Consider the following 12,196-nt stretch of genomic DNA (forward strand, 5'->3'; position numbering starts at 1 on the left):
GACGTGTGACCTCATTAAACTATTGTTAATCTGGAAATGACGTAATGATGTAGTCATCCCTGCATGAGGAAGCGCTTCTATTTGTGTTTCAGGCAGGGGCGGTTCTAGCATTTGATGCCTGGGCACCACCCAGTCCATAAAAGCACCACTGCACCAAGCAATGCAGTAATTATTACTAGGAAACTTTTGGGCAAGGCAATGCAAAACAAATCAGGGTAAATGAGTGATGATTACTTGAATTCTTTAAATGCTGTCTGAAGTGTCAATCAAAAAGATGTTATCGCTATGGAGATGAAAGCTAGCAACTTAAAAGAGGCCTTAACATTGATGAAAGAAATTTAAAGCAACACACACACTGGGATAAGAAGTTTTTTCTCACTGCAAGCAGGAAAACACCCACACAATCTCATTTTCAAAGATGTTTATTGAAATAAATATTTTTATTTTTTATAAACTTCAACCAGTGATAATGCTATCACACAATCAGTACCTGGAGCTGCCCCATTTCCCCTTTAAATCTCTCCGAAATATGATATGAAATAAGAATGAATTTGCATTTATCCATGAGTGACAGTGGAATTCAATATAGGGACTTCTACAGTATTAGCTATTGATTATAAAGTATCAGTTTTCCCCCCACACATTAACTTTGAAGCCAAATGTCTGAACAAAATTTAATTTGAATTTAATGGGGAAAACACAGCATACATGTTGAAAACTGAACTCAGATGTATGAACAAGAGACATTCCAAGTGTTTAATCCTTTAACCCTCAAGGGCGTTAAAGCAAGGTTAATTAAGGTACACTTCATTTAGCTTCCTAAATCAAGTGCTCCTCAAACTTGGGAGACAGTTCTGTCCAGGACTGACACACATGCATCACTCCATTACAGCAGTATGCAAATAAAGATACAAATATGCAATAATATTGTATCTTCTAGATTACTATTTCTTCCTCCCATAACCTGGGAGTATTATGTATGCGTAGTGTACTGTATATATAAATATGACTCTCCCATAATTTGGAAGATCGTTGTGATCCACTCTACATACGATTTGCAAGCATACGGCAGAAGTCGGCTGTTTTGCACGTCAAATCATTTCTGCAAGATTTTCAGTGCAGCATGCAAGTAAAAATGTGCACAAATTTGAAAAGTCTATAGCTTGGTCGTCTTCTGTCCCCCCCCTCCCCATGACAGGTCACATTTTTCCTCCTAAGAAATTAGAGCAAACTTTATTCACAATATCCTCTATATTATTCTGCATTTCAAAGCATGCCAAAGAAATGTTTCTGCATAGTGCTGGCTATACGAGTGCCAAAGTTTTGATAGCTTTACAAGAAGTACAAGTCGGTATGTACAGACAAAGAGTGACGCGAGTCGATCCAGTATTGTGTAAACCTCAAGTGCTCAAAATATCTACAAATACAAGTTTGTTGGAACTCATATAGAAAGTTGAATAGAGCTGAAAAATTGCTCCAACGTATGGAAGAGCTAGCAAGCGAGTGTGTGTCTGGAAGAGTGCAGGCGCTAATTGATTTATTCAGTTCCTCATTTTTCCAGCTGTATTTAAAACATCGTTCATTTCAACACACCTTCCCATCTCATGCACGACCACCTCTGGTGCAAATTCAGCGTCTTCTTTTTTTTTCAGTGTACCCATAGCGATTTAGGATGCAGTATGCATTACATAATATATTCTCTAGCATTGAAATTGTACGCTTAGGTCTAGCGACACTTACAAGGTCAAATAATATACAACCACATTCTACATTTGAGGTCATAGTTCTGAATGTAAAATTACAGTTCAGGCCACTAGGTGACTTATTGTACTCAAACAAACAAGCAAACAAACACAAATTCAAATAACACTCGCTACAGTACATGAGATGCCAAGGAGAGCCAAACTAACATTTAAAAAAAAAAAAAAAGTACAGTGTAGACTGGCTTCGTGCTGGATATATGAAGTCAGTAATATTTAGTTACCTCACTGACAAAATACGGTATACATAGAAATGAATTGGACTAAAACATGTCTGTGCTTGGTTGTTGGTAGAATGCACACAAGAAGAGGAGAAGCAGCAAAGATTGGTGGGGAGGGTGTGTTCAATTTTGCAACTTGTTGAAGGAAAAGTGTAAATCCTGAAAGTCGTAATGTGGAAACTTAAAGTTATTATTATTATTAAAAATCAGTTGAAATCCCTTTCATTCCAAGCCATGACAAAAAATATATCATCAATCCTCATTTTGTTTTTACATTTTGCTTTGGTTCGATACTAAAGTGCGTCACGGCCGCATATTCCAATTACTGACATAATGAGGACAAAGTGATAAAGTATATTGTCTCTTATTGTGGGTGATTAATCACTGGATTAAAATGACAACATTGTTCATCAATCACTTCCTGTATTCTATAAATTTGGACTCGCCTGAGTGTCCATTACATGAGCACACTGGGAAAAAAAAACAAAAACATAATGATCCGGAAGAAACATGAGTTAAAAATTATTAAATAATTCACAGAGGAAAAATAAGAATAATTAGACACCCAAAATAAATAAATAAATAAATAAACAAGCTTTGACCAGCAAGCAGCAAGGTACAATCTTTAAAATGCCGCCTTAAAAGGGAAATACCCCAGAATTGAAGTTTAAATGTGTGACTGCAAATATTGACTCATTTTTATTTTTAATTGTTTATCAGACAAAGAAAACTGAACCAAAGGCCACTTTCCTGAGTCTCTAGGAAACATTTGCACGGTTTAAAATATAAAGTGCTAAAAGGTGAGCGGAAGTGTTGCGGCTGCTACAAATCACTTTAAAGGACGATTGCACTAAGCTTCCTGTCGATTTACGCACAAAATTTCAGGGGGAGATGCTCGGAAAAGTGGGATTAAGGAGGGGCTATGAATCTGAAAAATATGTCTGTAGTTAGGCTGAATTGATGCTAATAAGCAATAACTTTAATTTCACTATTACAAACTTTATATACGAGTGAAAAAAATTAAAATAATATTCAGGGTTCATTAAAAACATTTATTTTTCCTCCAATTTAATTTGAAATAATTTGATACCTAAAATAAAAATAGATTTTTTTTTATAGTTTGCTCAATAATAAAGATGATATTTCTTTCACCCTGTGTGCCCGAGCATCATCATACTTTCGAGTTTTCTTTTTTTCCGAGTTCTCATATTTTAGCTCAGAATTGTCTGGCAATGCACCAAGTGGCTCTATAAATTCTAAAACATAACGTAAAAAGTCTCGGGCATACTGACCTTGAAACTATTTTGAAAGTTCATATTAAAGGGATTTTTTTTTTTTCATGTGCTGCTTAGATCCAAAAACAAAACTTAATTAAGACAAACTGCCCTATGGTGGAAAACCTAAAATGAAAACAGATACATAAAAATAAAATGATAACATCAAGCACTCATTTCTTCTTGCCAGTGTTTTGCATATTGTACTGTACATAAAATAATGGCGCATTCGTCTGGTCGTAAACTGTCCAACTTTGTATGTTTGAGTAGCTCATGACTGCTATGTACAATTTATAAGCATTCTGGGTACTTAGGTGAAAAACAATGGACCAGTGAAATCTGAGGTAGCAAATTCAACAATGATAAAACGAAAACCCACCGTGGACGTCGGCGCTTCTGCAAACAACTCAAATGAGGGATTTGTGTTTTCTTAAGCCAATTTAGCCACAACTGCGACACCATCCAGGCATGCTGAGGGTTGGTCACCCGTGAGAAAATGTTGACCTTGGTTCTGGTAGGGCAGCTGATATGTTCATCAAGAAAATTCATGGCTTTTTAACCCTCCAGTTCCCACCCCTGAGGTGCAAACCAGCCAGCTAGTCGAGTGTGCTCTTGGGAATTAGGGCGGAGCTTTTTCTCCACCTCTTGGCGCGGGACGTTGGGGGGCGAGGAACCGTTGACACAATGGGACAAGCAGGTTTCCTGTTAGGCCAGCTAACACTACATTTTGACCAACCGGTATATGAGTTTTTTTTTTTTCTTTCTTTTGGAAGCGCCACTGACACATAAGAATAGTTTCAGTGCAAGACGTGATGGCTACTTGTTTCGTTATTATTCAGTCTGCTGTTTTTTTTATTGTCTTTACATGTTTTCGATAAATCATCCAAGACTGGATTCAGCAGTAAAGGGATACTCCTATAGGATTGCAGTCGAGTGATGTTCACCCTCAGGATCCATTTGAGTTGCCTATCAGAGCACCTCGCTGCTCTTTTTGGGGAGGGGAGGGGTTCAAAATGAAGAACTTTGGGTGTTCATGCAGAGTGGGAAGAAACTTGGATGAGAGAGGCATCAACCTTATTTTATCCGGTCTTAGTGAATGGTGCATCCTTGGATTTAAGGTCACTGGAGGGTTTTGGTTGTCAAGTTTGAAATAGGGATACCTCATTTTTCTCTCACCGTCGAACCTTCCCGTTCTCTGTACCCTTCCTTAGCTCTCCCCTGGGTCCGAGCTGTGTCTCTGTGGTGTCCGTGAGTCCTGAGGTGTATGTGACTCTTGGAGAGACAACCTCCTTTGGGTTTCAGAATCCTGGGGAAATAGCCGCATTTGCTCAGCCCCAACCTCGATGCACAACTCTGGACCAAATTCCAACCCTGTTCTTCTTGAGCTCGTCCCAGAAAATGATCCATTGCCTGAATGTAAATCTACGATCAAAGGCGAGTCCTGCAGTTCTCGAGATTCTGGAGACGTGGCTGGGAACTCCTCAAAGTCCTGAGAATCCAAGATCTGGGGGGAAAGAAAAACAGTGTCAGTTATAGCGTCCTTATTTAAAACATTTTTTTTCACATCAACAGGATTTAACCTGTGATAAGGAGGCCAGGGTGTTTGTCTCCACAGGTGGAACTTGTTTCTCTCCAGTGCCTGGATCAGCGCATGGGGAGGCCTGTGAGTGAGATGTCATTATTAGAGCAAGAAGTTCAACTTCTCCAACGCTGTCACACAATTTGGACATAAATTGTACATTATAATGTTTCTACCTGAGGCGGTGATGATACAGTACTGTAGGCGGGCGGGACCAGAGCCATTTGTCTCTGCAGCAGCTGCATGATGGTTCCAATATCTGCTGACATGCGAGTCTCCAATCTGGACACAATATAAATTTAATGATCAACTTAGATTAGTTTTGAAAATCTCAGTTTGCAGTTTATATTTGTTCTATTCAATTTGAGAGGGAGTTAGAAAAAATACAAATGTTTAAATTGTACATTTTTTATTAAACCAAAATTAATTCTTTTAATTGGGATCATATCAAAAAGTAAAGGAGGCTTTGGAATATATCCTAAATATATTTTGAGACATTTGGCTTGTCCAAATATTTTTTTTCAATGCCACACACAACTCACTGTGTTATATAATTAAATTCTTTCCGATGACTCATATATGAATATCATAAGACATATTTATATTCATACCTGTTGAGTTGTTTTTGCAGCAGGTCAAGGCGTGTTTCCAGCTGGTTGCGTTGCTGGCGGCTCAAGCTGTGCAAAGGTGTGCTGAGGGCTGGGGGCGGGGCTAAACTACAGCTTGGAACTTCCTGGTACTGAGCACCCCCTCGATTTTCCCCCCAGAAACTGAAAATGTTGGACACACCTGAGAGGGCACCTGAAGATAAAAGAGAGGAGAATGATGACTTTCAAATGACGAGTGGACGTGACGTGATGTTTTTTTACCTGACAATGCATTGCAGGTGTTGCCCGTCTTGACTTCTCCATCTCCATCGGTGCTTTCAGTGAAGGCTTTGTGCGCCGCCTGGCCATGATGGTTCTCCATCATTGCAGACATTGTTACAACTGATTCTTCTCTCTTTCAAATCAGAACATACATTTAAGTACAATAAACTAATAATTGATTTTAATTATTTTTTTTACCTCATCCCCGCTTGAATGGGAAGACACTGAATCGCGATACCGCCTCTTTGCTGCTTCTTGACGTTTTTGGTTATGGGCTGCTTCTCTTTCTCTTCTTCTATTTACAGATTTATGGGATTTTTTAATTTCACCGACATCTGCGTCATCTGGTCAGGTAAGTGAAAAAAAAAATGGTGAGAATTTTATGTAAGGCTTTTCTTATTATGAAGTGTTACCCTTCTCTGTGCGTCGTCTGAAGGACAATTTCCGTCTGCGTAGTTTGTTGAACCCCCCACATTTGGATTCATCACTACTTGGAGATCCTGGAATCATGTTGGTCTGAAAAACAACATAAAATGAACGATATAAATTTTGTATTATTATAATGACAGTAATAAACTCACATCACGGAGGTTGAAGGTAATTTCCAAGTTGTTCCAGAAGTGTTCTGCAAATTCAGGATACATGTCCAGCACCTCCAGAACATCTTCTCTGAAGATTTTGTGAAGGTCGCAGTAGGTTAATGCCCTCACGTCTGCGTTGGATTTACCCGGTCGGGAGTACAGGTTGATGGGTTCACCGAAGATGTCGTTCTTTCCTGATAAGCAGAGGAATACAAAATGTGAAAATGCAACTTGTTGACATGAACTTTTATCAGATGACCAGCAGAGGGCGCCATTAATCAATGCATATATTAGTGTTGCTAGATATAATTCCTCGAAAGAAAAAGAAAACAGTAAAGGGATTATTTACCTAATATGGCAACTACCACATCTCCTCTTAATATCTCAATGGATCCTCTGGATATAAAGTAGATTGCAGTAAGGACGTCCCCGGCGTGGACAAGCGTGTCACCCGGGGGTGCGTGGGTGGTCTTAAACTTCATGGCCAAGGCCCTGAGGCAGCCCTTGGTGGAGCCTTTAAAAGCCTTACAGTTCTGCAGCAACGTCCGGTTGAGATGGAGACAGATGTCCGCCTGGAGACACTCCGGGAAACCTTTTAACACCTGGGGGGATAGGTTGACGGGAATGGAGGGGTTGGGCAAAGAGGACAAGATCCAGAGGCCGAGATAAATGGAGGGAGGAAGACGGATTAGGAGGGTGATGACATAAAAAGGGAGGTGGGTGAAAAGACGGTAAGGGAATGGGAAAGAAGGAAGGGTTAGAAATACAGCGGTTGAATAGGAGGAGGGTTAAATCAGAATGGTGTCATTCAAAACCTGCATTTTTTTTTTTTTTTGATGGCCTACTATGCGACTATTACCTGGGAGCTGTTTTTTTGGAATCCTAATTATTGGTCAACGACACCCAGCAAACAGTGTTCAAAAACTTTTTGGAGTTCTGCACTCTCCTGAGTGAGTCTACTTTCAACGCGTCAGCAGTTTGTGAGCTTTAAGTGTGCATGTCCATTGTTTTGCAGCAAAATGAAACTGTGGAAGTTGTTGTGAATGTTTCAGCAAGAACAAAGTGAGCAGGTCCGTAGAGTGTTGTTATTGTGAAGAATAGATGCAATTTTAATGAGTTTGCAGGAAGTATGGGGGGCCCCCGGACCTTTTAACTGGAAACTCTAGACCACTCATAACTCTGACTGACTGCACGGAGCACAAGTGTGCATTTAACAACGGCACGGCTACATACATCCTTCCCTTACTATTATTCTCCCTCCATCTTATCATTTCCAACGTTCTCTCTTTCGCCATTTTGTCATGCTGTGGCTAATCATTCATATATATAATATTTTATTTCTCACCGAGCAATGAAATCAGTCAAAACGGGGTCTTCTCTACGCAGTCATAACAAGCATTAGTGTAAACATTCCCTAATCCAAACTGCTCATTTTCGGAGCTCAGAATAAAGCGAAGTAATGATCCGCTGGAGCCTCATCAAACCATCACTTAAATGGCTTACTTATTCTACAAAACTGAAATACAAATTAAATACAGTATTGTGTTAGAACTACAGCCCAGACATGATGGTTATTATTTTTTTTCTAAGAACGTTATTATTAAGCTTTGATGAGCTCTATTGAAAGTGCTCCTTTTAAATTGAACACACAAAAAAAAAAAACTGGAAAAAAAAGGTTCACAATTAATTTGGTTGTTTTCTTTGACGTGTATGAAACATCGTGACGGTCATAAAGACGACATCCACTCAAACCGAATATCCCCGCATCAGCGCGACTGAACTGTGTGACATGTTTATGATTGCGCTGGTGTGTCTGCGTGTCACAGCCGCGTCAAAGCAATCTCGCCGGTGCTACCGAGCAGACGAGGTCAACCGAGATGCCGCCTCCCGTTGGCCGTGACTAACGGTTCAGGAAGAGGTCACTTTGGAAGTTCATCAAAACGCTTGACTGCTGTGATTCATCTGTCCGGCATTATACCGCCTTTGTGGTCAGCACAATTGAATGACTTGATCACCAGTCATGCATGTTCCCCCCCTCACCCCCTCCCCTCCCTAATATGTGTGACTCGCCTTCATATATGAGCTTGAGAGGGAGTGTGTGTGTGCTATTTATAATACTCACATCATTCCTATTTTCTTTGATGGTGTCGGACCATGCATGCTGAGACTTCCAATCATCCTATTAATGTACAACGCAAGCTCAAAATACTACTCTAGCCTGGGAGGGTGTATTCACGCGGAACACGCACTCAATTTGATGTTCGGCGTACACACGCAGTAATTTGGTACACGTAAATGACGGATACTCACAGCGTTCATGTCGATGCCGTTGGTGTAGGACCAGGCGTGTTGGAAATACTCCTCCAGCCTTTGCCTGAGCGGGTTGGGGATCTGGTGGAAGCGGATGAACTCCCTGACTCGAAGCATTTGGGTGTGGTAGCGGGCCGTTCCGGAGTACAGCCGTTGGATGATGGCCGAGACGTTCCCAAAGATGCTGGCGTACATTAGCGCTGAAAAAAGGGTGGTGAGCTAAACCCTTCAGCACATATTTGAAAAAATCAGAACTTACATCCTATGAGCATGACACAGATGGAGAAAATCTTCTCCGAGTTGGTGTTTGGGGAGACATTTCCAAAACCAACACTGGTCAGACTGCTGAAGGTGAAGTACAGGGCTGTCACGTATTTGTCTTTAATGGACGGTCCCGTTCCTGTCCAAGCATAAATATTACAAAAAATGTAATATTTGACTTTTGTCATACTAATAATATTGGCAATACCTGGCATGGAGTCGTTGTATTGTTTTCCAAGTTGGTCCCCGAGCGTATGGAGCCACCCAATTGAGCCGTTCCGCTCCACATTGCCGATGGCGTACCTGGGGATTATAATCTTGGATTAGGCGTGTCGCTCTCTTTCCAACAGATTTATTTCACATTGGTGGAATGAGGGAATCCATTTTCAAAATACAGATTTGTCACTGAACACCATTTCAGGTCATGCTTGAGTCCAGTTTAATATTTGGACAAAATTAAATCCAATAGATTGTTAATTTTCGACAGTATTGTACCAGATGCAAGCCAGCCAGTGTGCGATGAGGGCAAAGGTGCACATGAGGAGGAAGAGGACAGCCGCGCCGTATTCCGAGTAGCGGTCCAGTTTTCGTGCTACGCGGACCAATCGGAGGAGACGAGCCGTTTTCAGCAGGCCAATCAGAGTGGTCGTCTGATGAGAGAGAAAAAGAAATATCTCTCATTTTAGGGAAAGCATATTACACACGGTAAGTAATTGCCGTCTGCCGAGAATAATCTGCAATTTCTTGGCTCACTGGCTTTCATGGGGAACATCAACGAAGTGAACCTCCCAGGCACCATTAGAATGTTGGGGAGTTTCTACATGTCGAACTTTTTTCCCTCCGCCATAAAATTGCAATAAATAAGATAAATAGCAATATTGAAACGTATTCAGATGTCATTACAGAGAGATCAAGCAGCACTCAGAATAACCCCGGGCCGAGCGGCGCGGGCGAGTGAATCAATCATCCTTGGCCTCAATGGATCGCTCGCTTCCTGACTTTTCGGTTCGCCACTTCCATTTCTTGCTTCGGTCCACCACACCATATTATGATAAAAATAACCCCGCCCCCCCCCCCCCCAATATAAACAATATCACATCTTCCATGCTATTATTATCATTGGAAAAATATTTTTTTAAATGCGCCTTACCTCTTCTCCACTGCGATAAATCAGAAGGTCAAAGGGAATGGCGGCCACCATGTCGATCAGGAACCAGCCTTTAAAGTAATGCACGGCAATTCTCAGCGGATGGCTCACCACCTCATCGTTGGAGTTCACATACGTCGTCCTGAGAGAAGGAACCAGATATTGTAAGTCATAACTATCTTTTAGATATCACATTATATAATCCATACCTGAAATTGATGAGGATGTCGATAATAAACATGATGTCCACGATGAGGTCCACCACATTGAGAGGCGAGCAGGAATAACCGCAACGCTGCATGGCTGCTTCTTCCTGAGAAGAAACCAGGATATAAGAAAAGATCATTATGAGAATCTAAAATTAGAGGAAGGCCATGTCCGGTGGAGGTTCATTTCGATCACACACCTGGTCATTTAAAAGGAAAGCAGCTGAGTAAGGTGTCAAGATGGCGGTATAGATGACCAGCAGCAGGATGAGCCAATCCCACACCGCCTTGAAGGGACTATAGTGCAACACTGTCCAGCTGTGGATACGAGGAGCCTGGAGCTTGTACTCTGGTAAAACATCTGCACCCAGCGAGAGCACCTGGGAGAAAGGGAGCGGAGACAATGACTACAAGTTTAATTAAGAACAATTGGGACAGAAAAGTCTTCATGACAATGTATGTCCACACATTTGATGTTACTTTTCTCCTCACACAAAGTCATACAAGGAATTTTAATCGTGCTACTGGCTGTAATATATTCCAGCATCTGCACTTGCAGGACTGAATCCGTGACAGAAGCATCAGGGAAGCCTGCCTTGTGTCACTGCCTAATAGAATCAAAAGAATGAACCACGGGAGCGTGCCTTGTGCTGGAAGAATACTGAACATCAGAATGCATTTTTTTGAGGCCTGTCTTCCAGCTGTGACGTGAATTTATAAGTCACACAAAGCTATCTTGAAAAGGTAACGTGGTCTTTATTGTGTTAAATTAGTACAAAGTAATAAAACGTATGCCTCTTTTTGAAATGATTGCTAAAAACAAAATGTTCCTCATGTGGTTCCTGGACACGGATTATAAATCATGATAACCATAATAATCTCATAATCATTATATGATATTGAAAAATATTCAAAGGCCGCTCTCCCTCATCATCTTTTGTCCTTATGCTTTTTAGGGAACCTTAAATCAGTTCTTTAACGTTCTTCAGCTGTCTGTTCAATAAAGATGATCTATTCGGAAAGTCACCCCTCGTCACGCTGTTGGTAGTGTATGGAGGAGAATCCCCTGTGCAGTAAAACATTTTTCAAATCAGCTTTGACATGACCCTGAACGTTTATTTCATCTTCATCAACAAGTCTGGCCAATCGGAGAAGCCGAAATTTCCAGGATGTGCTCATCTTACAGGGTAATTAAAAATGGATTCAATTAGACGCGTGATTATAATTCATGTCATGTTTTCATGTTATGCTGTCAATGCTGACCAAAAATTAAATGAAGACAAAATTGGAATTCCATCATCCATCCATCTTAAATACTTGTCCTGATTACGGTTGCAGGTGAATTGGAGCTTATCTCACTCTCTCATGTAAGAGGAAATTAGCTTAAAAAAAAAAAAAATCAAACACACACAGGCATACCAAGAACTTCTGATCCATGTTCCTAATAAACTGACCTCAATTGAACTCTGTCATCCAGAGTCATGCACAAATAAACGCATTAAAATATGTGTCAAGATCATTTAATAATAATTGGGAAATAATACCCAAGTTTGAGGAGGCTAATATAATAAAGCCACCTCAATTTAAAAAAAAAAGAAAAAAGAAAGACCACCCTCCATCAGATTTTCATTTATTCTGACAAGTCATCAGACAACCACAAATAACAAAATTACACTTTAAAAAATTGTTCATGTGCCGCGGCTCAAACTTGGCGCGACAACAACCTGCTTGGAACGCGGAGCACTTAAATTTGACGTCTAAAAAGAAGTACCTGACAAAAAGGAGCGAGCAGAGCCAAATGACCCAAGAGCACCTATCTGTTCAGCGATTTGTAGTCGCATGGGGTCTTTTATTAAACATGACAGTCTGCTCAAGTGTGAGTGCATCACAAAGGGAATAAAAAACGAATGCCGATGAGGTAAACGCTAAAACAGCATGCTGCCGAGCATAAAAAGTCTACACACCCTCGTCTGACAAAGATGTGGCTG

At 40.7% G+C, this 12,196-nt stretch overlaps 1 protein-coding gene across 3 annotated transcripts in view; it reads right to left on the minus strand.

The window, feature by feature from the left end:
* Positions 1–406: 406 nt before the first annotated feature.
* Positions 407–12,196, minus strand: part of kcnh2b (potassium voltage-gated channel, subfamily H (eag-related), member 2b) — a 79,617-nt gene continuing 67,827 nt past the window's right edge. For all 3 annotated transcript variants that reach the window (XM_049749616.2, XM_049749615.2, XM_049749617.2), the window contains 16 exons: positions 10,409–10,588; positions 10,212–10,315; positions 10,006–10,144; positions 9,351–9,505; positions 9,064–9,158; positions 8,854–8,994; positions 8,595–8,794; positions 6,634–6,886; positions 6,285–6,478; positions 6,117–6,219; positions 5,902–6,047; positions 5,704–5,836; positions 5,446–5,635; positions 5,011–5,116; positions 4,836–4,916; positions 407–4,759 (listed from right to left, as the gene is read on the minus strand). In XM_049749616.2, the coding sequence (XP_049605573.1) occupies positions 4,463–4,759; positions 4,836–4,916; positions 5,011–5,116; positions 5,446–5,635; positions 5,704–5,836; positions 5,902–6,047; positions 6,117–6,219; positions 6,285–6,478; positions 6,634–6,886; positions 8,595–8,794; positions 8,854–8,994; positions 9,064–9,158; positions 9,351–9,505; positions 10,006–10,144; positions 10,212–10,315; positions 10,409–10,588 (2,517 nt within the window). In that variant the 3' untranslated portion in view covers positions 407–4,462. The remainder of the gene's footprint in view (positions 4,760–4,835; positions 4,917–5,010; positions 5,117–5,445; positions 5,636–5,703; positions 5,837–5,901; positions 6,048–6,116; positions 6,220–6,284; positions 6,479–6,633; positions 6,887–8,594; positions 8,795–8,853; positions 8,995–9,063; positions 9,159–9,350; positions 9,506–10,005; positions 10,145–10,211; positions 10,316–10,408; positions 10,589–12,196) is intronic.

This window comes from Syngnathus scovelli, chromosome 18, assembly GCF_024217435.2.
Source record: "Syngnathus scovelli strain Florida chromosome 18, RoL_Ssco_1.2, whole genome shotgun sequence".
NCBI classification, from domain to species: Eukaryota; Metazoa; Chordata; class Actinopteri; order Syngnathiformes; family Syngnathidae; genus Syngnathus; species Syngnathus scovelli.